This window comes from Pseudorasbora parva, chromosome 14 (assembly GCF_024679245.1).
Source record: "Pseudorasbora parva isolate DD20220531a chromosome 14, ASM2467924v1, whole genome shotgun sequence".
NCBI lineage: Eukaryota > Metazoa > Chordata > Actinopteri > Cypriniformes > Gobionidae > Pseudorasbora > Pseudorasbora parva.
In genome coordinates this window covers 31,698,749-31,726,744 of record NC_090185.1, presented here as the reverse complement: position 1 = coordinate 31,726,744, position 27,996 = coordinate 31,698,749, and the positions used below count along the sequence as shown (strand labels likewise).

The 27,996-nt window shown below is 40.5% G+C and overlaps 1 protein-coding gene across 1 annotated transcript; it reads left to right on the top strand.

Annotated features, from left to right (window-relative positions):
* Positions 1-10: 10 nt before the first annotated feature.
* Positions 11-27,968, top strand: ssuh2.1 (ssu-2 homolog, tandem duplicate 1). The gene is made up of 12 exons (XM_067416264.1): positions 11-151; positions 18,338-18,433; positions 21,044-21,128; positions 21,279-21,408; positions 21,520-21,580; positions 21,651-21,775; positions 23,906-23,968; positions 24,053-24,132; positions 24,216-24,308; positions 25,662-25,767; positions 27,153-27,260; positions 27,614-27,968. The coding sequence occupies exons 1-12, from the start codon at positions 127-129 to the stop codon at positions 27,746-27,748; spliced, it is 1,107 nt and encodes a 368-aa protein (XP_067272365.1). The 5' UTR covers positions 11-126; the 3' UTR covers positions 27,749-27,968.
* Positions 27,969-27,996: the final 28 nt, after the last annotated feature.

Below are 27,996 nucleotides of genomic sequence, written 5' to 3'. Positions count from 1 at the left end.
GTGGGCGTGTCTTCATTCCTGTCTAATTTTCAGAGTTCAGAACTGAACAAAGGCTCTCAGTAAATAAATGTAGAGCACTGTAACCAGGACCATTGCGAAACAGACCGCATCAGCATTGTGTGCGTGATGGACGAAAAAGACGAAGATATAGGTGGGTAGATGTGCATCTGTCTTTCTGCGGTTTTGTTTTCTTGAAGTTTTACTTGAATGTTTAATGCATTGTCTGCTAGTATAGCTTAAAAGAAATGGTTCACACCTGTAATATGTATTCAAAACAGTAATGGTTTACATGAAAAATATATATTTTTTAAATAAAATATGGAAAATGCATTTATTCATACTCCAAAACGCCGTACATACAACATTTAAAGTGATTTAATGAAATTAACAGTAATAAGAACGACTTGATTTTAGAAACTGTGGTATACACGTTTTTTTTTTTTTTTTGCTATCTTTCCTATTTGACACCACATTTGCACAATAATTGTGGTTTCCTTTTGCACAACGTCAGTTTTGCAACAAAGGCAATTTGAACAAAACTTTTTCCAAAGCTTCAAATATAATTATAAGTCACAGTCACGTTGAGAAACATGTTAGATTTATGTTAGAACTTTAAATGTGCCTTTTAGTGTAGCCTTCTTGCCTACATATCAGTGCTATATAATTCAATAGCCTACACATTACCTATTTATATGACCAGAATTACAATTTGAGTTAAAGGTTTAACTTTAGATGTGCGAAACCTGCTGTTTTATGTTATCTAGAATGATTTGAGAATGATGTAAAGTGTATGTCATTACCCAACTTAAGTGGAAGGAAGGAAATCTGACCTTTTCCATAAAGAAGTTCACATGTTGAACTTATTGGACTTGTGTGACCAAATGCAGAATCCTAATTGGATCTCATTCATTTTGTCTCATGACATTCAATCATGTTTTATTTTATTATAAATCACCATTCTATTTTTCCAGTTTTAACTGACATTTAAATGTGATTCAGTGAGAAACTTCCTTTTCTACTTATAAATAATAAGGCAAAACAAAGTGTTCAATTTTTTTTTTTTTTTTTTTTTTTTTTTAAAGCAATGAGGGAAATCTGAGGGAACTACTGTATACTGTCAAATAGGAGGAATGTTAAGCAGAGGTGGACAGTAGCCTAACTAAGTACATTTTCTTGAGTACTGTACTTAAGTACACTTTTTGAGTATCTGTACTTTACTGGAGTATTATTTTTTTTCTGGAAACTTATGACTTTTACTCCACTACATTTCTATCTAGGTGAAAAGTCGTTTCTGTTGCAGCTCTGAAAGTCGGTGGATGTTTTTTTTTTTGTTGTTGTTGTTTCAGACAGTCTATCAGGAATCACTCTTATAGTCATATACATTTCCCCAACTTTTTGTGAACACTGATCAGTTCATAGCAAAATGGAAGAAGACGGTTCTTAGGCACAAGTGTGCGTACCCATAGCCATACTTTAAAAGTATGTTTCAGTTTTTAAAAAAAATTCAAGATTAGTTTAGTTGGCATACACTTGGTGCATGTCTTATAAAATATTAAAAATATAAACATCTGGGAGAAAAAGAAGAGTAAAGTTGGGAGAATATCAGATGTGTATCAGTGTATTGGATCCGTGCATTCGGCCTTAAAGTGACAGCAGCTTCGTAAAGAGCTTTGTAACTTATATACAAGTATTTAAATGAGTTTAAGTTAGTTGTATGGTAGTATGTCAGATGGAGCATCACTGAATGGCTTTAACCATGATGACAGTGTGCATTTATACAACAATAATAAATTAATGCATTGGCATTAGGAAAGGAAATTTACTTTGATACTTAAGCACTATTGAAAACAAATACTTCTGTACTTTTACTTGAGTAAAAATCTGTTTTTACAACTTTCACTTGTAACGGAGTAATATTTGACCAGTAGTACTTTTACTTTTACTCAAGTAATAGAGTTGTGTACTTTTTCCACCTCTGATGTTAAGTAGCATCTCTTAACATCTCAATCATTGACAGCTTGAGGTTTAACTCACTATCACTAGCATGCTTCTGAAAAGAGTTTTGGAAAAAATATATATATTTAAAAGAATATATGAGTGCAAACTGAATGTAATGTTTTCAGACAATGTAATTGCATGTCTGGAAATTATAGAACGTACGCTATAGTTTATATCAAATATAATTAGTTGAAATTAAGATGCATTTTTAACTCCCTTAAAGGGGTCACGACCTGGATAATTTGTATTATTTTAATTTGTTCCTTGAGGTTCACACATAATGTCCATAAAGCTTTTTTTTCTTGTACTTCCATTATCCCAAATGTTTCCAAGAATGTTTAAATCCAGAGAGATAAGCAATTTTAACCAGGACATGGACCGTCTATATATGCTCCCGTTACCCTCGAACTCTAGTTTTATTTTGTAGAAATCATGGAAACACCAACAACTCTTTAATCTAATATGTGTTTCATTAGACAGGTGAGCAACTGTTTGGATACATTCATCAACAGAAAATGAATCATTGTTATACAGCTCAAGACAGTTACGCCGCATTCACACGGGGCGTAGGCGTTAACGCTTGACGGAGGGCGTGGCTGAAGCTGGGTGCTGATGCGATCGTCATAGTGACAACAGCCAATCACATTAACTTGCCGCTTGGACCAAAACACAACACAAAAAAAGCACCTTTTTATGACAGCTAGTCTGTGAGACGAAATGGATGCCGATTTGGTGTTATGTGTGTATGCGATTGTCCGTGTAGTTGTTGTCAGTGCACTGCACAGGTGCTCAAAGCTGTTGGCTAGCGTCCGCTGTAGGATATTTGCATACGGCGATCTGATTGGATGACGCCTGCGCTGACGCTTGAAAAGTTGAGAAATCTTCAACTTCTGCCGCTTGGAACGCGAGTGAAGCGCCGCGACGGAACCCACAATTCAGTTCGGCAACGGATGATGTCACCCATTCAAAGTAAATGGGAAGCGTTAACGCCTACGCCCCGTGTGAATGCGGCGTTAGTCTTGTTGTTTAAATCTGGTTTTCTTGATTTATCGCGAGCCTTGTTTTACCCTGCCTAATATTGATCTAGCTCACTGCAGTGTGAACTAGTGTCTCATATTAGCCGCCGAGTGTATAATGCAAAGAGTAGCATTATAACATAACTTTCAGCCCACTCAAATGTATCTAATATGATAAAACAGCGCTGCGTTACCTCATACTCATGAGTGGAAGAATCGGAAGAGCTTATCTGCGGCAAAATAAAATCTCCGCTGCTCTCAAGACGTGTGTGTAGCGCTTGAATCTCGCCCTGTTTCATGCTACAATAACAATAATAAATCTTTAAAGGTGCACTATGCAGTATTTTTGCAGTAAAAATATCCAAAACCCACCAGGCCATTGTTATATATTTTTTTCAGTTTAGTTCTTACAATATCACAAATGTTTCCAACTATTTGTAAATTGTGAGAAAATTGCTATTTTAACCAAGGACCGGGGACGTCTGAGGGAGTCACCTGTCAATTGCATCATATCTGCATTGCTCATCACCCTCGTTTTCTGGTTTTATTTGGCAGAAGCGCTTTACTCTTAGCAGTGTGAACAAGTGTCACAGCAACCGCTGAGTAACGTCATAACATAATTTTAAACACACTCAGATGTGTCTAATATGATAAACAGAGCTGCGTTACCTCACACTCATGACTGGAAAAGAGGTGAAGACGACAACTCCCACGATTCCGTAAAATCACGGCATCATCAAGCTACGTCTTTGTTTTGGCCAATCTTACATACTGTGCCTTTAGAACACAATGCCCAGTAACAATATATTAACAATGTATTACATGTAAGAAAACATTACTTATATAAAACTTTAATTAACAGACAAAGCATCATGAAATCATTTACTTGTGGTTTGTGATGCATCTGCTTTGCAGATCTAATAGAGTCGCTGCTATCTGCTATCTATCAAGAAACATTTCTTTACGAATTCTCCATTACACAGTGCCTCGTTTAAAAAACCCTCTAAAGTCAAATGCTCCGAACAAACATGTAATCGTCCGACGTGATCTGGGATGCCAGTAAAATTAACCATACACTTGTTTTCGACACTGGGATCCTCCTGAATTCTGTTTGAGCTGTTTAAACTGAGCTTCTTTTACTCTTCCCTTTGTCAGACTCAGGAGTGTGGATACATCACAATCTAAATATGCATCTGTATACGGTATCCAGTGTAGGCAATATGAGCCATTAAAGGGGGGTGAAATGCTGTTTCATGCATACTGAGCTTTTTACACTGTTAAAGACTTGGATTCCCATCCTAAACATAGACAAAGTTTCAAAAACTAATGTTGGACGTTTGATAGAGTATTTCTGTGTTAAAAATACTCCTTCCGGTTTCTCACAAGTTTCGGCGAGTTTTTTTCGAGTATGGGTCTACTTGACGTTAATAGAGCGGAAGGTCCTTGTATGGGCCGTACGGGCTCTTCTCCCGGTAGGGTGTGCGTGCGCGTAACTAGAGCGAGAGAGAGGAAATGCACGCCCATAAACACTCGCTCAGGTGCAGATCCAGTCAATCCAGGCGCCGCGCTCCACTTTATTCCTATGGTTGACATCGAGCGACTTTAACGCTTCAGCACAGCATTCCGGAAGGCAGCGCTGCATTTGAACCGATTTGAACGCAGAAATGACGGGAAGCTTCACAACATCGCTTCAGTCGCGTCGCAAAAGTGGATCTCCACCGTTCACTGCTGTCAGGACTTTACCAAATCATACCAAAGAAGTGTGTTTTTGACGGAGCGGTCCCAGTGATAAAGGTTCGGTCCTGCTTTGGAAGCAGCCGGTGAGTAAAACTGCTTCAAATGTCTCTGCTATTGGCTACCGTCGCGTGAGTAAACATCAGTAAACGACACGATCGCGTGCTTCGTCATTCAAATCCGCTAACGGACTCTTTTGTTGTTCTATGTATAACGTTACACTAGTCTGACGTGCAAAACCGTTTTGCTTGCTACTGCTAAGGTTTAGTCGCATACAATAGTCCATAAACCGAATCATGTCCTCATAAACTGCAAGTAAAGACACAGAAATGTTGACAGGCCACTAAATACAGTACATACCACAGAGACGGACGTCCTGCTGTTGCCGTTTATTCTGTTCAATTTATTTCAGCCTCCGAATGATTCTGGATCATTATCTTTGATAGCTATGGGTTTCTCCACGCTTGAGGACGTCACCACTTTGCGCGCTTGTCATTCTTTAGCTCCGCCCACACGATACGCCTCCAGCCGCTCGTTTTTTTCCGGAAAGACTCGGTACAGCCTATATTTCTTTTATAAATATAATAAAACTAAAGACTTTTCGGAGATATGAAGGATGCAATACTACTCTATAGGTACTCAAGATTGACATGAGATTGACTGAAACTGAGTGTTTCACCCCCCCTTTAAGCGCCGAAACGCAAGTGGGCGTGACCTGTGATGTGATGATGTATAACTACTCATTAATGTCATGCTCTTGAGGCAGTCATATGCAAATATTTTTGCATTTGTGACGTCACAGATCCTGCAATATCAAAACAAGCCTTTTTTGGAGCTTGCCTCATCATTTCCTCAGGTCATTTTGACCCAAAATTCTTTTCTTTTCTTTTCTTTTCTTTTCTTTTCTTTTCTTTTCTTTTCTTTTCTTTTCTTTTCTTTTCTTTTCTTTGGTTCATTTGAGTGATCCAATACCTTAGACTTTTGATACACTTGAACCACGTATACACACATTATTTTATTTTTTACAGGATTTGAGGAGTTTATGTGGTTGTAATAAAAAAAAAAGTAACAAATTATTCCCTCACGGGTCAATTTGACCCCCTTAGAAATAAATGGAATGAAAGGAATGCTTCACTATACATAGAAAAAAAAAAAAAAAAAAAAAATATATATATATATATATATATATATATATATATATATATATATATGTATATATATATATATATATATGTATATATATATAACAATAGTTTATCTCTACAAGAGTGAGTCACTCTCTGAAGAGTTTATCTCTTCAGTATGCATTCAGATACACATGTAGAAATATATATATATATATATATATATATATATATTTTTTTTTTATGCATTCAGATACACATGTAGAAATATATATATATATATATATATATATATATATTTTTTTTTTATGCATTCAGATACACATGTAGAAATATATATATATATATATATATATATATATATATATATATATATATATATATATATATATATATATATATATATATATATATATATATATATATATATATATATTTCTACATGTGTATCTGAATGCATACTGAAGAGATAAACTCCAGAACTGACTTCAGGGCCAAGTCGAAAAGCTCATTTGCTCCATATAGAGCTATAAGTCCATCTCGTGGCAAGAGTCATTTATATCATGTTATATTTTTTTTCTCCCAAAATAGGCATAGACACCCAAATTGACCCAATGTAAAAAAAAATGAGCTGGATTATGCATGCATTGAATAGTTATTTTGAATTTAATAATAACTACACTACAGTTAAGTACTTTACATGTGCTTTACTATGCCAAAACATCAACGCTTTTTTTTAAAAACATGACAGAAGATTATTAAAACAATGATGTGATTTAAAGTAGTTTTAAATTTGACATTTTTACACATTTCCATTTTGTACTTAAGTGTGTTAACATAGTCATGAAAGTACACTATTTAAGTACACTAATTTAAGTACAGATTTTAAGTAGTGCGTATTGATGACAATTTTATTTCTAATCTACAAGTTTATCTATACACTCTGTCCTAAATCTGTTCAAGTCTAAATTAAAGCTCTTTAAATACTACTTTTCAGCAATAATACTAAAACACTCATAGGGAGGACCTGTTTACTGATATAATACTGCCTTTGTTATCTAGACCTTTTTTTAACTTCACTTATGACACCCAACAACAAAGTGCTTTCATGTATCGCAAGTGCAAAAATGCAGTCTGAGGACAAATTAACAGTCTGAAGCTGTTAACTGCAAATGTTATCTTAAACATAAACATATCCTGTTTGCTAAATAGATCTCTGCTTCACAAAGCAGCAGCACATGTCTGTCAATATGAGCACAATTAATCACACACCAGCTTCTTAAAGGCACCGTGACCAACTGAATTCAGACTGAAGCAATTGTTTACATGTATTTTTTTCTGTTATCAGTGCATTTTATTTTTGGATTGATATTATTAGGCTCCAGACTATGTTAGAAAGACTTCTGAGGGTTTAAAGAGTTCTCAGGGGTTTAAGGTTATTGTCCCTTTAATGCTGGGGTCCCCAAACTCGGTCCTGGAGGGCCGCTGTCCTGCAGAGTTTGTCTCCAACCCCAATCAAACACACCTGAACCAGCTAATCAATGTGTTACTAGGTCCTATACAGGCATTGATTAGCTGGTTCAGGTGTGTTTGATTGGGGTTGGAGCTAAACTCTGCAGGACAGCGGCCCTCCAGGACCGAGTTTGGGGACCCCTGCTTTAATGGGTACACATGGGTTCTCTTCAGACTGTTGCTCCGTCATGACAGTTACCCTGCATCCCAATTCGCATACTATCCATCCTAAATAGAATTCGAAAACAGAATTAGTATGTCCCAAATCGTAGTATGTTGAAAAGAGTATTCCAAAGATTCCCGGATGGTTTACTATTTCCGGTCCGAATTCGAAGTGCGGATCGATGGGCACTCTAACGGCTGATATTGCCCACAACCCACTGCGAGGTGGACGAGGATTCGATTAGAACTACAAACGCGGATAAAAAGCGTTAAAAAACTACAAACATGACGGATGTGCGAGTTCGACGGTTAAGTAGAGAAGTTTAGATAAAGGGGTTTGAGTGACCAACTATCAATATTAAACCTGACAAAAATATATTTATTCAGTGTTGTCCACATTATATTTCACCTGCAGCAGCATCGTGAACTTTTTTAATGACACGTTTGGCCATTAACTTTTAAATGCATCATTATATTTAAACTACAAACACATGAGGAGAGTCTCAAGACCCACACATGGCAGATCAACGAGCGGCTACATTTTTCTCCGATACGGTAGGAGTTTAAACTGAATGTGGAGGACTTGAACTGTGACGAATCTGACGACGATTGACAGGGCAGATAAACGGTGATGGGATGCACCTAACTAAGTGACAGAGTCCATTAAAGATGGCGAAGTAGTATGTCTTAAGCTTGCATACTTTTCTGCTACACACTCAAAAGTATGTACCTTTTCTTCACAAAGAGAGCACATACTTTTAGGATGTAGTATAAGTAGGCGAATTGGGACGCAGCATTAGTCTCGCGTAGCCGGACCTTCAGACTGACGGCAGAAGATCTGGACTAGTGGTGGGAAGTTCGGATCATTTTACTGACTCGGATCTTTAAATCTTGTTCAGCAAAATGAAATAATTTTTTTTTCAAGTCATTTCGTTCATTTAAGCAGCATCTAATAAAAATGTTATATGTTACATTTTTTAACACATTTAGTACTTTTGGAATCAAAAATAAACTAGAAGCTAATGCAGTCATGGCCAAACTTTGAGAATAAAAATGATTAAAGGTGCACTATGCAACTTTCCGTCCACTGGAGGGCGCCTATTCTAAATAAAGGTGTAGCTTGATGACGCCAAGTGTGAGCGCAGTATCTTGGGACATGTGGTCTTCACCTCACAGCCGGTGGAAAATAGGGCTCGGGCAGAAATCATGTTCAAGGATGCAGTTATTAACGTTACTGTAGTGTGAAGCAGAGCAGGACCGAGTGTTGTGGAGCTGAGCACGGCCGCTGGAGTGATTTTTATACAAACACACGGCTCGAGAGCACCGGGACTTTTATTATGACGGGACGGGACACATTCGCTGGGTGCCTGCTTTCCGCATTTCAGTCATGATTATAAGGTAAAGCAGCTCTGTCTCTCATATCAGAAACCTTTAAGTGTGTTTAAAAGGATGTTATGACGTTACTCTGTGCGCTCACTCGGTGTTGCTGTGACATGTTCACACTGCTAAGAGAAAAGAGCTTCTGCAGAATAAAATTGTGGGTAGCGCAGATATGACGCGATTGACAGGCGACTCGCTCAAACGCTATGCTGACCGACCAGGGCCATTGGTTAAAATAGCAATTTTCTCACATTTTACAAAAAGTTGGAAACATTTGGGATATTGTAAGTACTCAACCGAACAAAATACATAACACAGTCCCTACAGTCCCTGACAAAAGTCTTGTCGCTTATCTATTTTCTAGAAATACCTGATATTAACCTGACTTTTAATTAATTAATTGGTGTTAGAAAAAGCTCATATGAAAAGCTAAAACCCTCCCAAATGATGTTTAATGCACTGAAATCGTCCCTGGTTACGTATGTAACCTTAGTTCCCTGAGAACAGGGAACGAGACGCTGCGTCAGCTGACGCTACGGGGAACGCCTTCAGCGTGACAGGTGTCTGAAATCGCTATCAAATCACAATCCTACTGACCGTCGGCAGCTGGTGATGTCATCACCGTGCGACCAGGAAGTATAAAAAGGCACCGTGCCAACATGACAACATCCGCTTCGTCTGAAGGGACTGTGGGCAGGCACACCTTGAAGCATGGCCATGTGACGCAGCGTCTCGTTCCCTGTTCTCAGGGAACTAAGGTTACATACGTAACCAGGGACGTTCCCTTTCGAAAGGGAACTCGCGCTGCGTCAGCTGACGCTACGGGGAACGATATACCCACGCCGCCATGCTGAGGGGAGTGCACGCCCCTTACTGGCAGTGAGAACTGCCTGGACGAGTGTTCGCGGAAAGTCTGAACCACTCCCCCTCTCGCCACACCGGCTGCCAGTGACATCATTCCCTACGGTCATAGCCCAAGCTATATGCCTAAGAGAGAACCTAAACAAGTTTTAACTGAGGTTTCCTACTCTCGGCTTGCTCGAGGGCCTGGGACCTACTACTTTCGAAGGAAGGAGTCCCTTAAGGGAATGTGGCTAGGGGACCCGAGGGCGCCACCAGCCGTCACTAATTCGGGAAAACCCTTCACCGAATGCCACCAGGGAGGCCTCACCTGGCATCACTTCTGTGGGACACCCCAGCTTGGCCAACCCTGTCTGTCAAAACAGAGCCTCCGGACATCGCTCTACTTATGAGCATCCAGACTGAGGGACTGCAAAGTGGCAGTGTCCTCCTCAGACCGGAACTCGGAGACGGGAATCCTGGAGAGCAGTACTCAGCTTAGTGCTTCTTACCCTTGCCATCGAGGGGAGTCTCTTCTGCTCGATCCTAGGATCTACTGAGCACATATATTACAGGGGTGCTCAGGAGGCCTAAAGAAGGCCTATGGACTGATCTACCCGGGAGGCCCCGAGGGGGGCCTGCCCGTCTGATCAGACTCAAGCGGCCGTAAGCTCGCAGACGACCCTCAATGAGGGGAGCTCTTAAGCCAGCTTGGTAGGTAAACCATGCTGTAGGCTAGCCAGTTCCCTGTCCTGAAGGGACTGCGCAGCAGAAACGGAGACTCGTTGTGCTAGGGCACGAGCCCGCCACTGAGTTATACCGGCCCAGGCCGGGACCCAACGGCAGGCAGCCGCTAGCTGTCAGCCCAAAGCCAGTTCTACGTTCCCGCTTAGGGGAACCGTTTCCCCCCCCAGGGAGGCCAGGAGGCGCCTCTACCTGGCACCGCCAGTGCTAGCTGTTAAGAGCCGCAGGAAGGTGGCTTTACTGGTTCCTCAGGGGCTCATGAGGCCATAACGCCAGAAGCCACCTATGCTAATGGCTAGCTTGTCACCGAGACCTGGTCCGGGAATCCCCTCCCAAAAAGGCCCGAAGAGACCTGACAGCATAATACACTGGCCTACCGAGCGTCCCAGCTCGGGGGCTCACCCTCAGGCGGCCTAGAGCGGCCTACTTCCTGCCAGCCAACGTGCAAACTGTCGGGAGCTATTGTGTTCCCGGGGCTTGCCTCCAGGGAGGCCTGTCTGATGCCACGTACAGTCCGGTCCTTTTAGGGCGGCCTGGAGAGGCCTATTGCCGAATGGCAGTTCCCTATTAGATTGGTGACATACGGTGCTTATCCGATGGCAAATCCCACCGGAAACCCCACAGGGCCGGGAAACGACCATAGGACGGCCTGAAGCGGCCCGTCCCTGATAGCAGACTATGCTAGCCGCCTGGCTAGCACCCACGCACACTGTCGCAAGACCTGGGAACCGGGGCTCACCCTACAGGAGGCCTAAAGTGGCCTAGATCCTGTCAACCAATGGTCGGAACCCTAGGTCACCCCCTCAGGGGACGCCATGTGAGGCGTGCTGAAACTCAGCGAGCCCTTAAAGTCGGGCTGACAGTGGCTGTCTGCTGGCTGATGAGGACTGGGTATCCAGTCACTACCTGGGGACTCATCCCCAGGGAGGCCGTTAGGGGCCTACTTATGACGAGGTTTCTGCTGCAGCCGACATCGTTGGGGAGAACCCTCCCCGCTCACATGGGCCACGATGTCGGAACTCACCCGCAGGGAGGCCTCCTGAGGCCTACCACCTGACCCAGAGTTAACTGCCCGGACTGCCTCGGCTGGCGTCTCCCGCCAGCCCGCCTTCTATAGTCGGTCCGCCCCAGCGGCCCATAGCAGCCTTCTGCAACGGCGCAGTCTCTCAGGCAGCGCCTACCAGCGTGGACCTAAAACACAATGCCCACAGCAGTGCACTCAGCATAAAACGCCTTGAACCCTCTAAAGCGAGGGGAGTACAACTTACGCCACCTGCCTCCAGGGCGGCCGTCTGGTCGTCCAGCGGTCCGCCGTCCGCGCAAGGGCGTCAGCCGTGACAGTGTTTCGACTCCAGGGGAGCATCCTACCAACCGATGCTTTCAGATGGTTGCGAAGTACAGCTCGACCCGAGCCTAAAAGGTGAAGCAGAAGACACAGAGCAAAAAGTGAAAGATATTGAACACACACAACCGGCCATTTCCTGAACCAAGCCGGGGGGCCGCCCAGAAGTGGCGGCCGCACTAGCTCTGGGGGGCGGGGCTAGCAAAACCAGTCTGACTGCGCACCGCGAAGAGACGCCTACCCCGTCCCCACGACCACTGGCTGAGTCGCGATTCATTCTGCTATACACCTTTTTGCATTAATAACAACCCCCAAATGCAGAAGGGGGGTGGGCATTGGCCGGACGACCCTACTGCGGGGAGGCCGGGTAGGGATACAAAGCTCCTGCGGGAATACCGACAGGAGCCCGGGGCAACTGCCAGGGCGATATGCCACCGCGAGACGCCACCATCATCCCCTCAACAGCCTAGGCCAACTTGATGCACTAGCATCGGTCTGATAATCCCACAACAACGGCCCTAAAAAGGACTGGGACAGACCTTACTGCAGTTCATGCGCTAGCCGAACCTCACAAATTCATCTAGGTATTTCACTAGCAGAGGTGCCACCGCTACCCAGAGGTGGCTACAGCTAAAAAAGTTCGCCAGGAGAACATACGTCAGTTTATATCGCCGCTGCATGCCCGCGGCATGTGCGGTGGCCTCAACTGCTTATATTACACATATCCAGAAGAGAAAACAGCCTTATAAACTACTGTTGCTACACTAGCAAACATAAGCCTACATAAACACACTGTGTTTATACAAACATCGTTCTAGCCACCTTTACTGGGGAACTACAGGCCCACTTCTCCAACTGTTACACTTTTCTTCATCTTTTGTAGACAAAATATCCCTCAGGGAAGCATAGAGTCCAAACATACGGCATTAAAGAAGAATGTTTGCCCTAAAAGGGGACTCACCCGCTGTTTTCAGTGCCTCATCGCTTCATGTAACATGCATGCTTCGGCGCACTAACCTGAGGGTGGGGCGCTTTATTCTCACATGTAAGGCCGAGGAGGCGGCCGCGAAATCCCGCTTTTCCCAGAGACGATGCACTGTGTGCGGGCAGAGCACACACCGGCCTGGCAGGCTTCCGTCAGAGTCTCACCTCCGCTTATCATCAGCCCGCGCGGCCTGGTGTAAAGCGCGCCCGGGGAGAAAAAAGAAAAACAACAGAACAACAAAGGAGGGGACACAACATCACTTCCGCGCCCTCGGGGGCGGAGACTCACCACCTCGCTTTGGGCGCTGGAAGCGGATCTTCTCCCCGATGTCCCTCCTCCTGTTGCGGGTGTCCCGCCTCTTCCACGTCCTACTCCTCCACGGAGGGGGCGCACGAGAGGCCACGCTACTGCGTTGGCCCATTTTTTTTTTTTTTTTTTTGATGATCCTCGGATCTTGATGGGTCATGGACACCCTCCTGCCTGGGCGCCGCCCCAGACCTCAGCGGAATACACGTTCTATACGCCACTGAGCGCGCCCTCGCCTCTCTGAACTTTCCCACCACCGCCTCGACGGAGGTGCCGAAAAGCCCAGAGGGCGAGACCGGGGCATCGAGGAGAAAAGCCTTTTCTTTCGCCCCGATGCCCACCAAGTTTATCCACCGATGCCTCTCCGTGGCGACCCTAGCCGCCATCGACCGTCCGATGGCGACTGCTATGTTGTTTGGCCGCCCGGAGAGAGAGATCCGTGGTGCGCCACTCAGCCACCGCATCAGGGGGTAGGCCAACTGGAAAAGCACGGGCTAACGAAGAGGAGGAGTCTCCATCCGACTCCTCCTCCGTTCGCCTGCTCTCGCGACCTGGCTGATCGTCCGCGAGCACTGTGTTCCCCAGACGATGAGCCAGATCCATCTGGGAGCCCCAGGACAAACGGCGCCGCTCAGCCTCGGCATGAGCGGGACCGCTCCCAAATGCTGGCTCTTCTTCCCTCGAGTAGAAGGCCAAGCGAGAGCGGAGCGTCCTCAGTCGGAAAAACGCTCGCAGTTTGCGCAGGAAGCCCCCTCGAGAACCTCCCGCGCGTGCTCTTCCCCCAGGCAGAGCACACAAAGGGTGTGCGTGTCCCCAGGCGTGAGAAACCTGAGACACGGATCAGCGCACTTCCTGTACGCTCCCTTCACTTTGCGTGTGCACTTCATTCCACTTTAAAAAGACTTTCTAGCGAACCAGACAAAACAGTCCCTGAAGACGAAAGGATGTTGTCATGTTGGCACGGTGCCTTTTTATACTTCCTGGTCGCACGGTGATGACATCACCAGCTGCCGACGGTCAGTAGGATTGTGATTTGATAGCGATTTCAGACACCTGTCACGCTGAAGGCGTTCCCCGTAGCGTCAGCTGACGCAGCGCGAGTTCCCTTTCGAAAGGGAAAAATAATTTTCACAGAAAAAATATTTATCATTTAATCAAGACAGAAAGGTCAAATTTTGGCAAGACAAAAGTTTTGTCACCTATACAGAAATTGAACAAATTTACTGCAAATACAAAAATATGTCAGCAAATTAAGTTGTGGTGCTGTGAGATCCAAATTTAATATCTTGTATGACTTCCATGAGCTTGAAGGACTGCATCCATGCGGTTTGGCAAGGATTCATACAATTTATTGATGAAGTCATCAGGAATAGCTAAGAAAGCAGTCTTGCATGCCTCCCAGAGTTCATCAGTATTCTTTGGTTTTGTCTTCCATGCGTCCTCTTTCATCCTACCCCACATATGCTCAATGATGTTCATGTCTGGTGACTGGGCTGGCCAATCCTAGAGCATCTTGATCTTCTTTGCCTTGAGGAACTTTGATGTGGAGATGGAAGTATGCGATGGAGCACCGTCCTGCTGCAGAATTTGGCCTCTTTTATGGTTGGGAATATAAGAGGTAGCTAAGATTTCTTGGTATTTTAGACTATTGTTGTTGCCTTCCACCCTGCAGATCTCTCGCACACCCCCATACTGGATGTAACCCCAGACCATGATTTTTCCGTCACCAAACTTCACTGTTTTCTGGGTGAATCTCGGATCCATTCGGGCACCAGTAGGTCTCCTGCAATATTTGCGGCGACTGTGGTGTAATTCAACAAAAGATTCATCTGAAAAATCCACCTTCTGCCACTTTTCCAGCATCCATCCTTTTAGCAGGCTGTGGGCCTTGGCAAATGCCACCCATTTCGAGACAGAATCCGACAAACTATTCTGGTTGACACAGGGACTTCAGGTGGCCAGGTCTCGTGGAGCTCTGCTGCAGTGGAAAATGGGCTGGCCTTGGATTTTCGAGCCAACAAACGGTCCTCTCGAGCAGTTGTCTTGCGGGGTCTGCCTGACCTGGGCTTGTCAAAAACGTCTCCAGTCTCTTCAAATCTTTTTTTTATCCTCTGTACTTGACGCTGAGACACATTGAAGGTGTCTGCCACATCAGCAGTGGATCTGGTCTTCAGCCTCTTGATAATCAAAACTTTAGTCTCAGGGTGAATCTTAGGCATGTTTGCAGAGGTCTAGTTGCAGTTGATGTGAAGGTCTAGCGTACTGGGGTTCTTTTTATACACACTTGAGATCTAATTGATCCATTATTAGTCACAGGTGAAGCTCATATGACAAGGTGACAAAACTTATGTCTTTGCAAAAATTGACTCAATGGGCTTTACCAAGCTGTGAATATTAGAATACTTTTTGAAAGTTTAGTTTTTCACTGAAACATTATCACAAAAGCTAGTGGGATTAAAATGAGAAATTTACATTTCTTGTAAAAATATCTTGATTAGAAATATATTTCAGCGGCACTTTAGGTCAATTTGTACACAAGCGACAAGACTTTTGTCAGGGACTGTAGTGTTTTTTGGATATTTAACATAATGCACCTTTAATTAATTGCTTAGCTTGCCTCACATCCCGATCCAAATCGTTCTTTCTTTAGTCACTTCACATTTAATCACGTCTGACAATACTGCATAGCCTTGTCTATGGGGCTGGGACTTGATGAATGAATGACTCAAACCCGGACTCGAAAGATCAACTAATCAATTCTGTTTCCTGTACAGAACATATGGGATGTTGCGCATGCGCGGTCAACACAAAATGAACGAATCGCTCTCTGAGAAAACCCATCGTTCTCGAGTCATATTAAAGATTCGTTCAAAATGAAGAGGATGTCGGACTGACATGTAAAGCATCAGATCGCAGACATGTTTGTTGATTTCTTGACCGCAATGGCCAATCACGAGTGTTTGTCCAGAGCTGAGTTCTGCATGTGCGCTGATCCTCTCTAAGTTTGGACATTATTTAAATGAAAGATTCATTGTGTAGTCGCTTCACTGATTATGACGGAATTTTGTGAGATCACTCTTAATGAATAAGTGACAGCTTTCAGTGATTATAAAGGGAGCACTCTGCACACTGGCTAGGCAATATAAAAAATATGTAATAGGCCTATAATATATTCACAAAATGAATAAAACTTTTGATTTCCATTCTTGTCAAACGGCCACATACACGCTTAAATACACTGACCCATCCGCATGTGGGATTCACGCTCGAAACTCGAAAATATTTTCATATGTATCAAAATCAAGCTTATATAAATGTCAGGAAAACACGATTCCTGGCTGCTGTCACTATCCATGGATCACTGGATCTTTAAGAACAATTGATAAAGCCTAACCAAAGTTGATGCGTTAGAAGCAGGAATGGGCAAGCGTAAGGATTTGAGAGAGTCTGACGAGCGGGTTCTTGGGTCCTGCCATCCATGTGGATGTTAATTGGACACATATCACCTACCTAAGCATTGTTGCAGGCCATTTACACCCCTATCATGGAAACGGTATTCCCTGGTGGCTATGCCACAAAGCAAAAATGGTTCAGGAATGGTTTGAGGAGCACGAGTTTGAGGTGTTGACTCCCATCGAGGCATTGACTCCACTAGACCCCTGAAGGTGTGCTGTGGTATCTGGCAACAAGATGTTAGCAGCAGATCCTTTAAGTCCTGTAAGTTGCGAGGTGGGGCATCAATGGATCGGACTTGTTTGTTCAGCACATCCCACAGATGTTCGATTGGATTGAGATCTGGGGGATTTGGAGGCCAAGTCGACACCTCAAACTCGTTGCTCTGCTCCTCAAACCATTCCTGAACCATTTTTGCTTTGTGGCAGGAGCATTATCTGCTGAAAGAGGACACAGCCACCAGTGAATACCGTTTCCATGAAAGGGTGAACATGGTCCACATCAATACTTAGGTAGGTGGTACGTGTCAAAGAAACATCCACATGGATAGCAGGACCCAAGGTTTCCCAGCAGAACATTGCCCAAAGCATCACACTGCCTCCGCATCGCCTTGGTGTCCCTGTCGCCGGTTCTCCACTGTTCCTTCCTTGGAGCACTTTTGATAGATACTGACCACTGCAGACCGGGAACACCCCACAAGAGCTGCAGTTTTGGAGATGCTCTGACCCAGTCGTCTAGCCATCACAATCTGGCCCTTGTCAAACTCTCTCAAATCCGTACGCTTGCCCATTATTCCTGCTTCTAACACATCAACTTTGAGGACAAAATATTCACTTGCTGCCTAAAATATCCCACCCACTAACAGGTGTCATGATGAAGAGATAATTAGTGTTATTTACTTTACCTGTATTTTGAGTAACTTTGACAGCCCTAAAAATTAGAAGTATCATCCTTAGACAATTCCTGGCAGGTCAAACGTCACTAATCCTTATTCTTTCCACAATATCATATTTTTTTCATAGTTGTACAATTTTGATGAATGTGCTTTGCTAAATTAGCATTTAACCTGCTCCTCCCATCATTCACTGCTATATTTTAAGGGCATTGTTTCTCTGGCATACAGGGCTCATTTCGCCCATTCTTCATACTAAATCTGAAGCACAATCTCTGTTGAAGGAAACCCACTCCAGCTGATATTTATATCCACTTGTTAGTGGCATTGTTCACGAATGTAACAAGATGTTTGTGTGAAGTATATATAACTCAATGCACTGATACATTCAGACAAGCACTTCTGAGGGAAAGAACCCTAATGACTTAATGAACAGCTGCCAACTACTGATTGCTAAGAAATGTGTTTATATGCTGTTGCCTAGCAATGCAACATAATACAACATTTATGTTCTGTACAGAAAGACAAAAAAACTGAAAAAGGATGAGGAAGAACAAGCGACACAACTATTGTGAATGCCAATAGAATGTCTAGACATTTACGTTTTGGTAGGAGTATTTTTTATTTTCTTATAATTGGTTGATACAGTAAATGTTCCAGGATCCCTGATGATGCTCCAGGAACAACAAGAATGATGAGCAGGGACTTCATGGAAAATTCGGTCACTGATTTAAGGCGGTTACTGTTTGATAGGAATGTTATTCCAGGTCCAACAAAGGATGTTGATACTGGAACATGTTGCTGTTGGATAAATCATATATATCATGCAGTCTCTCTGTCTTGCGGCAGACACCTTCGACCCCAGTCTTCCTGAGGAGGGTCCGTCTGCTCTTCCTCCAGGCTGGCTGGACAGTGTAACCGGCTATGAAGAACACAACGGCGGAGGTGAACGAGCTTCATGTGTTTTACTCATTCATACAGATAGACTCATAACAACAGGTTGTCAATAACAGCTGTCAATAAGAGCTCAAAACAAAGATGGACATACATTTGGTCAACATACTTATAATCAGGGTTGGGGGTAACTCATTACAAGTAACTGAGTTACGTAATCAGATTACTTTTTCAAGGAACTGGTAAAGTAACACTACTTATAAAATTTACAACAAAATATCTGAGTTACTTTTTCAAATAAGTCACGTAGGTTACTTTGTTTTCCCACTTATTGACTGACAGCTCTCTTGTCCCAATGCTGAGATAAATCGTAAAAGTGAAGTCGTTGTGAGTAAATATGATGGTTATTGTAGTTCGAGGCTAAATGTGAGTGTGCATTTGCTAATTTCATTTGCACAAAAAAAAACAAAAAAAAACAAAAAACGATTCAGTATTCCTCAAAATCTGTGCAATGCAAAATCAGATTAGTATGCAAACCTCCAATAATTAAATATTTTAAATAAATCAAATATTTGTATGTGTCCAGTCTCACTTTATTGACCAATGTACTTGCTGCTGATGTTTAACCCTTAACTGTCACGGGACACCTATGGTTACTTCCCTATATTTCAATTAAATCCTAATGTAATCATGACAAACTATATATTGTTGGAAAGGTCTAACCCTACTGAAGAGATATGTGTCCATTGTTTTATGATAAAAATTACATGGTGACAGTAAAATAGTAATATATGACGAGAGTGCCCCTCAAAAAAAATATGTACATCATAACAGCAGTTGTAACCTTTAACTACTTTATAATGAAAATCTTTTCTTATCTTAAAAAAACACATTTCTTGACAAAACAAATATCATTTGAAAGATTTGAGTCTCAATGTTCCATATTGGAACAAATGAGTACACAAATAAGTGATATTTGGACAGTAATTTACAGGAAAAATACATCAAATAAACAATCAATGGACATTGAATTACACTCGGTGGCTATTTTTGGTATAGCGCCTAAACAAAATCTCATGGGGACTTCAAGTTTTGTGATATCAACTTCAAATTTGGAACACAATTTGATTTGACATATGGGTTTGATTTCATAGTAATTTTAGAGTAAAACTTTTTTTGTAAAATATTTATTTTATATAAAATAAAAAAATATTTAGTACTGTATTTTTCATTTTCAATAAATTTAAAATTCCATAACTTTCCTATTTATATTTTAAAATGCTTTCATTTCAACAATAATCTGCTGATTGTCGTCTTTAAATCAAGACCAAACTTAAGTCTATATTCCAAAGAATTCATGAATTACAGCCCTTTAAGTTTGGATAATACATTTTCATGACTATTTTCAAAAAGGGGGGTGACAGTTAAGGGGTTAATGATTCCGTTTTTTTGTTTAGTTTTTGTTTTTTGGAGGGGAAGTAAGTTTTACCTGAGGCTTATTATCTACTTTTAATGTGAAAGGGTTTTTACATTGGCTCAAAAATATAACTTTTTTGTCATATAACAAAAACAAGCCCATCCCAGGTGAAAAAAAGTAACGCAAAAGTAATGTATTTTAAAGTATCAAAGTAAAATCAAAGCATTATCAAAGTAACTTTCCCTAACACTGCTTTGTGTTAACATTTAACATTTATTATTAATAGTATTATTAATTTTAAGATACTATTTTATAATAACACTGTTATATACAATCAGCACATTAATAATAATATTTTTTTAAAGTATTTTGTATTATTATTAAGATTTTATTATAATACAAAAAATGTATTATTGTTATTATTACTACTATTAGTATGCACTAATATATATATATATATATATATATATATATATATATATATATATATATATATATATATATATATATATATATATATATATATACTATAATAATAATTTATTTATTATTATTATTAAGACATTATTTAAATTGAACATTTTATTATGGTTATTATCATATAATAATACATAGATTAAGGCTGATTAATAATTAATGTGTTTTACTTTTGAGGCACTTATAATAATGCGCTATAATATGCATTAAGACATTATAATAACAAAAATAATAATCATATTTGTATTACTACTGTTAAGATACTATTTTAATAATGTACCATTATAAATTACATAATAATACTTAATATTATTATATTAGCCTCTTGACAGTTAGTATTATTGTTACTATCAAGACACTATTATTATTATAATTATGACATTAGTATTATAATAAACTATTATACACCAAAGCACCATAACAATAATACTGTATTATTATTAATATTATTAAGACACTATTATTATAACATTATTGTACATTATTCATTAATACTATAATAATATTAAATAAATAAAATATAATTTTAAAAAATGTCATTGTTGTATTATAATAATATATTTTTATGATGTGAAAATGCTGAAATGATTAAAAATTGCTTTTGCATTTCAAATTCTTATAAAAAAAGAAAGAAAAAGTATTGGTTGCTCTTTAAATACCGCATATTGTATATGACCTAATATCACAGTTATGTCTTGAATGCTTTTCATAATTTTGTTTTTGATTCGATATTCAACTTTTATTTTTGTTTGTGTGCTTGATTGCAGACTGTACAGATCAAATCTGTCCTCCTCCACCGGACTTTGTCCCGAAGCCTGAAAATGACAGGAATGCCTCAGTTCCAAATGTCATGTACGTACAGTATGTCTTTTCAATATGCAATGTCATTTTTTAATAGGATATTATGAATACAAAAACACACACATACAAATGTTGCCATAACATTATTATGTTGTATATTGCACATTGCATAGATCTATGTATTTATTTGTGCACTCACAGGGTGCCCACTGTCTCCGAGGATGTAGCGAGAGACGCTCTGCTCCAGTTTGTGGGGAAAAAGTGGACATACAGCAGCAAACCTGCCAAAAATCTGATATTCAAAGAGCTGAAGCCTTTTACAGTTTACCGTGTAAATCTCTCCACAATATTATTATCCAATACTATCTAGTTTTGATCTGGAATGATTCCTATATTATTATTGCATATCATTATACATATCATTTTTCCCTTGTCTTTTCAGTACCGCCTGGAAACATTTACCGAGTCCAGATCAAGTGCGTGGGGATCAGAGCCACACACAGGTGCCTGATGACACGATACAATTAAATAAACCATTAAAATATCTGTATAAAATTAATATTTTTGTCTCAGGTCAGTGTGTGGACGGGCCTCAGAATGGAGTGAGTCCTCCACCGTGGCACATCCAGGTGTCTTACCCACCCAAATTTACTGACGCCATTCAGAAAGTCAGGGTCCCACACTCTTCATTCATAAAGGTATGACTTTAAAGTGCCTCTGTTATGCTTTTTCAGATATATGTAATGAAGCTGTTTGTGAATGTGAAAGGTCTGCAAAGTTTCAAAGATCAAGAAAAATTTAGATACCGGGTCCCAAAAGAAAGAACCGATTCTGAAATGAATTCATTAGTAATTCCAGTCTTACATCCTGTTCGAACCTATGTAGGATTTGACAAATTTGCATAATGCCAGCCTTTGGTCTTTGTATGGTCTTGAATATTTACTTTGTACTTCAAACCCTGTAGTTGTAGCTGAGGCCTGTAAGAGTTTGACATGTCGAGAAGACACTGTTCACTGCAATCAGAGCAGAGCAGAGTAGACCAATCACAAGAGACTGGGCCACCTGACCAAACAGAGCAGAGTAGACCAATCACAACAGACTGGGCCAAACTAAGAAAGGGAGAGACTGAATCCTTAATGAGGTGATGTTGCAATGTATATTTTTAGAAAATGAAAGTGTTTTTAGAGCATGGATGCCTGTAAACCTATTGTAGGAGACCTTAAAGGAGTACTTCAGTGTTGGGAAGATGAATCTGTTTTTAAACTGGGTCATTAATGTAGTAAAAATGTGAAATTATTTGTGAAATTGGTGCTTTCTAGACTAAGAAAAGACAGAAATTGTATTTTTGTCTGATGGGGATGAAAGACAACAATTCCCAGAATGCTTCGCTGCCTCGCTGCCTTTCCTACCACCGCGTTCATCTTCATAAAATCAGTTCAGTTAGAGAACAGACACTACAATTAAAAACTAAACGTGTCTTTTCAATATAATGTGATTTAGCCGCTGAGGGAGCATCACAGCCCCATTGCTACAGGAGTCAGATTACATTGACAGTCATGGATGAGCTTATGATGAGAGCTGAGGTAAACGCGTCAGCGCTCGCGGCAAACATTCACAGCGCGTGTTCAGTCTGCCGTGTTTTCAGTTCATGCCTTTTGAAGCTTAAAGGTGGGGTAAGTGCTATCTGGTAACCGTTGTTAATATTTCAAATCACCAAAACAAACACGCCCCTACCCCAAAAAGGGTCTCTGCCCTATTGTGATAGCTCCGCCCCACACATACGTAACCCTGGCAATGACTATGGCAGAATCTGTGTGAAACTAATCCAGGTCGAATATTCAATGAAAAAGTCACCCCTTCTATCACAAAAACACAAAAAGTTCTCATGAACAACTCGATAGAACATGAGCCGACAGTCCAGCTAACGACAGTTATGAAAATATTAGAGTTATAGCGACAACAAAAACACAAACTGTTCTCATGAACAACTCTAAAGAACACAAGCACGACAGTCCAGCTAACGACATTATGACTGGATAAGGGTTATATAGATCATGAAAAGAGGAAACAAACATATTAGGAGTATAGTATCTTACTTGTCGGAAACATTTTGTGAGCTGATGCTTGAAGCACACAGTGAGGAGATTTAGACGCTCTATACGGTGTGGAAACGAACGGGTCTTTATCATCGCTGAAGTGAGCCACAATTCGATCGCAAATGGACAAACAAGTGAACATGACACACGAGCATATTCAAGCAAAAGCAGCTAGCTCTCGTCTAATGTCTGTCATGTGTGACTCGTGTGTTTTGAATAATGACGTGCACTGAGCCTCTCTTCTCACCATAGACACGCCCCTTACCTGCTGATTGGCTACAAGTTTGTTATTCCACTCGGCCCGAGTCCTTTTTCTAAAACGGTTTTGAAATAACACTTACCCCACCTTTAACTTTCATAGGAATTCATTTGAGAAGTTGAAACACTCACTTTGCTCCACCGGCCGCTCCGTTTACTTGAATGCCTGAGGCTGCAGCTGCGAGCTGCGCTGTGAGTGCGATCTCCCATCCTCCATGTGCGGGTTTAAAACATACAATCATTGGAATATCCTCCAGGGTTTTTACTGATAGGAAGCCTTATGCTAATCGCTGAAGTAACCCTTTAAATACAAAATTAGGAATCTTTAAAATAGCATTACAGGGGCACTTTAAGTAATCTATATGCATTTAAAGGTAATTTGGGCATCCTACTCTAAATGTATCACCATAAGTCATAAGAATTTTATTCGTCTTTTGATGCCTGTTGGATTGCAATAGTGCATTGTCATTGCAGCCTTGCCACCGTTGTCATGGTAATGGCAAAGTGAGGTGTACACACTGTCGCGGACGAGGACTGGTACGTGGGAATGATTATCATTATCATTATCATATATCTGCCAATGTTTTATTCTACTGACTGTTTTCTCCAAAACGAATCCAGACTCGCTGTATGTTCTGTCACGGCACTGGTCACAGTCGCAACCGGCGGTGCACAACCTGCCACGGAAGGGGAAGAAAAAGGTCAACTGAACGACATTCATGCTCTAATATGTTTAATATCCTCATGTAAAAAAAAAAAAATCATATCTCAATCCCTTCTTCAGGTGTGTGTCTTGTCATGGAAAGGGGGACAAAATCTGTCTGACGTGTAACGGCTACAGAAACCTTGTACATTTCATACAGCTCACCATTACATGGTAATTTTTTTGTGCGTTGTGTGTGTGAAGTAAGATACAAAACCGATTCCCAAAAAGTTGGGACACTGTACAAATTTGGAATAAAAACAGAATGCAATTATGTTGAAGTTTCAAATTTCTATATTTTATTCAGAATACAGCATAGATGACATATCAAATGTTAACACTGGAAAAAAAATTGTCGACTTCCAATTTCATGGCATCAACACATCTCAAAAAAGTTGGGACAATGCCATGTTTACCACTGTGTGGCATCCCCTCTTCTTTTTATAACAGTCTGCAAACGTTTGGGGACTGAGGAGACAAGTTGCTCAAGTTTAGGAATAGGAATGTTGTCTCATTTTTGTCTAATACAGGCTTCTAGTTGCTCAACTGTCTTATGTCTTCTTTGCCGCACCTTCCTCTTTATGATGCGACAAATGTTTTCTATGGGTGAAAGATCTGGACTGCAGGCTGGCCATTTCAGTACCCGGATCCTTCTTCTACGCAGCCATGATGTTGTAATTGATACAGTATGTGGTCTGGCATTATCATGTTGGAAAAAGCAAGGTCTTCCCTGAGATGAGGAATGAAGAGATGACGTCTGGATGGGAGCATATGTTGTTCTAGAACTTGGATATACCTTTCAGCACTGATGGTGCCTTTCCAGATGTGTAAGCTGCCCAGGCCACACACACTCACGCAAGCCCATACCACAGAATCTTTGGATGATATTATGCACGATAACTTCAAACTCTTTGCAATATTTATCCGAGAAACTATTTTTTCTGAGAAAAACTTTTTGATATTGCTCCACTATTTTTCGCCGCAGCATTGGGGGAATTGGTGATCCTCTGCCCATCTTGACTTCTGAGAGACACTGCCACTCTGAGAGGCTCTTTTTATATCCAGTCATGTTGCCAATTGACCTAATAAGTTGCAAATTTGTCCTCCAGCTGTTCCTTATATATACATTTAAGTTTTCCGGCCTCTTATTGCTAATTTTTTTGCTGTCCCAACTTTTTTGGAATGTGTAGCTCTCATGAAATCCAAAATGAGCCAGTATTTGACATGACATTTCCAAATTGCTCACTTTCAACATTTGATATGTTATCTGTATTCTATTGTGAATAATATATAAGTTTATGAGACTTGTAAATTACTGCATTTCTTTTTTCTTTTTTTTCCCACAATTTGTAATGTCCCAACTTTTTTGGAATCGGGTTTGTGTATGTGGTAAATGGATCAGACCATTACTAGTTTTTTATGATCTCAGTTCCTGATTTGCTTCTTGTTTTGGTTTAAACAATAATCTGGCCTGTTCATTTTTTATTTTATATGGTTACTCGTGTATAACATCACATTGTTTCACAGGAAGAACCAGGTGTTTGAGTTTTTACCCGACCGGGTGCCTGAATTCCCTCTGAAGAAGTTTGAGAAGGTGTCTGGGGAAGCGTTCTTTGTAGATGAAAACCTCCTGGTATTGATTCATTCATTCTGATGCAGATATTTCAACAATGTACAGTCAGATATGTTGTTAACCCTCATGTTCTCATACCTCAAGGCTCATGTTAAATGATCAAGTTCATGCTTTTCCGTGTTCTGAGACTTGATGTTATAATATGCTTCAACTACCATCCGTGAGAAATATAACATGAAACATGAAGACAGGGCAGGACATATTGAACAGCTCCTCCCTTTTTTTAAACAGCCAATAGCGTTTTGTCTCTCGGCCAGAGCCTTTGAGCTAGGTAAAGCCGCAGTTTCCTCTCCCTAATCTCCTCCATTTCGCTTTAAAATACAGCATTCTGTGCAGAATTCAAATGGGTCGATATGTTTTCTGGTCTGCGATGAATAGCACATATGATCTGCTATGCTATCATATCTCTGGACTGGAGGTGACATAGTGTGCGCTGTTGCGGTTTGTGTGACTTTATGTGTCTCTGCCCACGTCCCGCCTCTTTGTTCCTAAATAATTACACTTGCAACAAATACATGTGTAGAATACACTTACTTTCTGCTTAAAATAAGCCTAAAATGCAAAAAACGCGACCAATTAAGGATAGTAAAAGTTATTTTCAAGAACAAACGTAACAAAACATTTTTTTGGTAGTTTTGTTAGTTTAACAATTTAAACAAGTATTTTATATAGTATAAACTTAAAATATTAAATGCAATTTTAAAATGTTACAATATTTATTAAATAGTTTATCATATTTTTATTTATTTTTTGTAATGTGTTTTTGTTAAGTAATGTTATAATATTTTGAACTGCTTGTTATTTACAATGGTTACTATTAACAGTTTTCATCGTTTATTTATTTATTTATTTTATGGGTGCGTTGAATTGTATTAAACCCAGACCAAAAATCCTAATAATCAAACTAAATCATAATAATTATTAATGTGAATAATAGTATAGGGAGCCCACAACACCACCAACAACAAACACTTTCAAAAATGTAATGTTTTTTTAATTAAAAGATAATAACAAATTAGACTTTAGTGATATTTTGACCACTTAAATACGTATATGTAACAAGTATTTATCATAATGTGCTTTAAATGATATTAAAAGTAATGTCAGAAAGATATATTAGCTCTGCTGTTGTTCATACACACCAGTGATGTTGTACGTTGTTACATCGCCTCATCAGCGTCCCATTGTGTAGCCAGAAATCATTTAGAATTTAGGCTAATTTGAGTGTGGACACATGAGGGTATAAAGGTAACATAAAAATAAAAAAAAGTCTAAAAACCTGCCTAATCGTTAACATAACAGCGTTTCTAAAATGTATCATACTAGCACGTGCACAGATGTGTATAGTAGGCAACAGCTAGTCAATGCGCACTGTATGTTTGCAGGTTTATCCGATAGAGGGCTTCCCTGACCAGGACATCTGTGATTCCTCCAAAAGAGCGATTGAGAACCACCTGCTAAAATACTCTGCCGTGAGCCGCATCCTGCAACAGGTGAGCACACAACATCATGGGTTGGCCTGCATATGACAATATCTTATTAGCCTATCAATGAACGTAATAATCAAAACATTCAAATAATAGCCTATAAATCGCGTGTCTTGTGAAATGCATTGCAATGCTTAGGAGAATGCAACCACACATTTGGCCTCTAGGTGGAAGCACCGCCTTGAACAAACCCTGTGTAGGCCTATAGGCCTATCTATTGAATAGATACAATTGAGTTTAACCCTTGATTGTTTTAAATTTTCAAATGTTATAGCAAGCTAATATCTCAAGTTAATAAATGTTTCAGATGATATAAAATGTCATTCTATGCACAGTAACGTTCTCTGCTTCTCTTCCAGCGTCAAACGATCGAGCTGGTTCCTCTCACTCATGTGTATTACGCTTACAGTGGGAAAGACTACGATTACTTTGTTTTTGGGAGAGAAAACAAGGTTCACACTGCAAAATACCCCACTTCCTGTAGCATTTTGTAGTAACTCTGTTTGTTTTGCGTCATAATTCATAGGCTGCATTTTCATAACATGTAAATTGCACAATATACAGTAGCTACAGTAGCCTATGAGCCTATTTATATTTTAATATATTGATTAACTGAAAGATTATGAAATGCTTAGTTGCCTAATGAAGGTCCCATCTCTGTTCTGTCAACACCTTTTTAACCTGTTTTATCCAATATATTATATATTAAAAATATTTTTGAGTACAATTAATTGTGATTTCA

Coding starts and splice junctions, on each gene's coding strand:
- ssuh2.1 (XM_067416264.1), top strand. CDS start 127: ATGGACGAAAAAGACGAAGATATAG. Junction 21,581..21,650: donor GGGATCAGAGCCACACACAG/GTGCCTGATGAC, acceptor TTTTTGTCTCAG/GTCAGTGTGTGGACGGGCCT. Junction 23,969..24,052: donor ACTGTCGCGGACGAGGACTG/GTACGTGGGAAT, acceptor AAACGAATCCAG/ACTCGCTGTATGTTCTGTCA.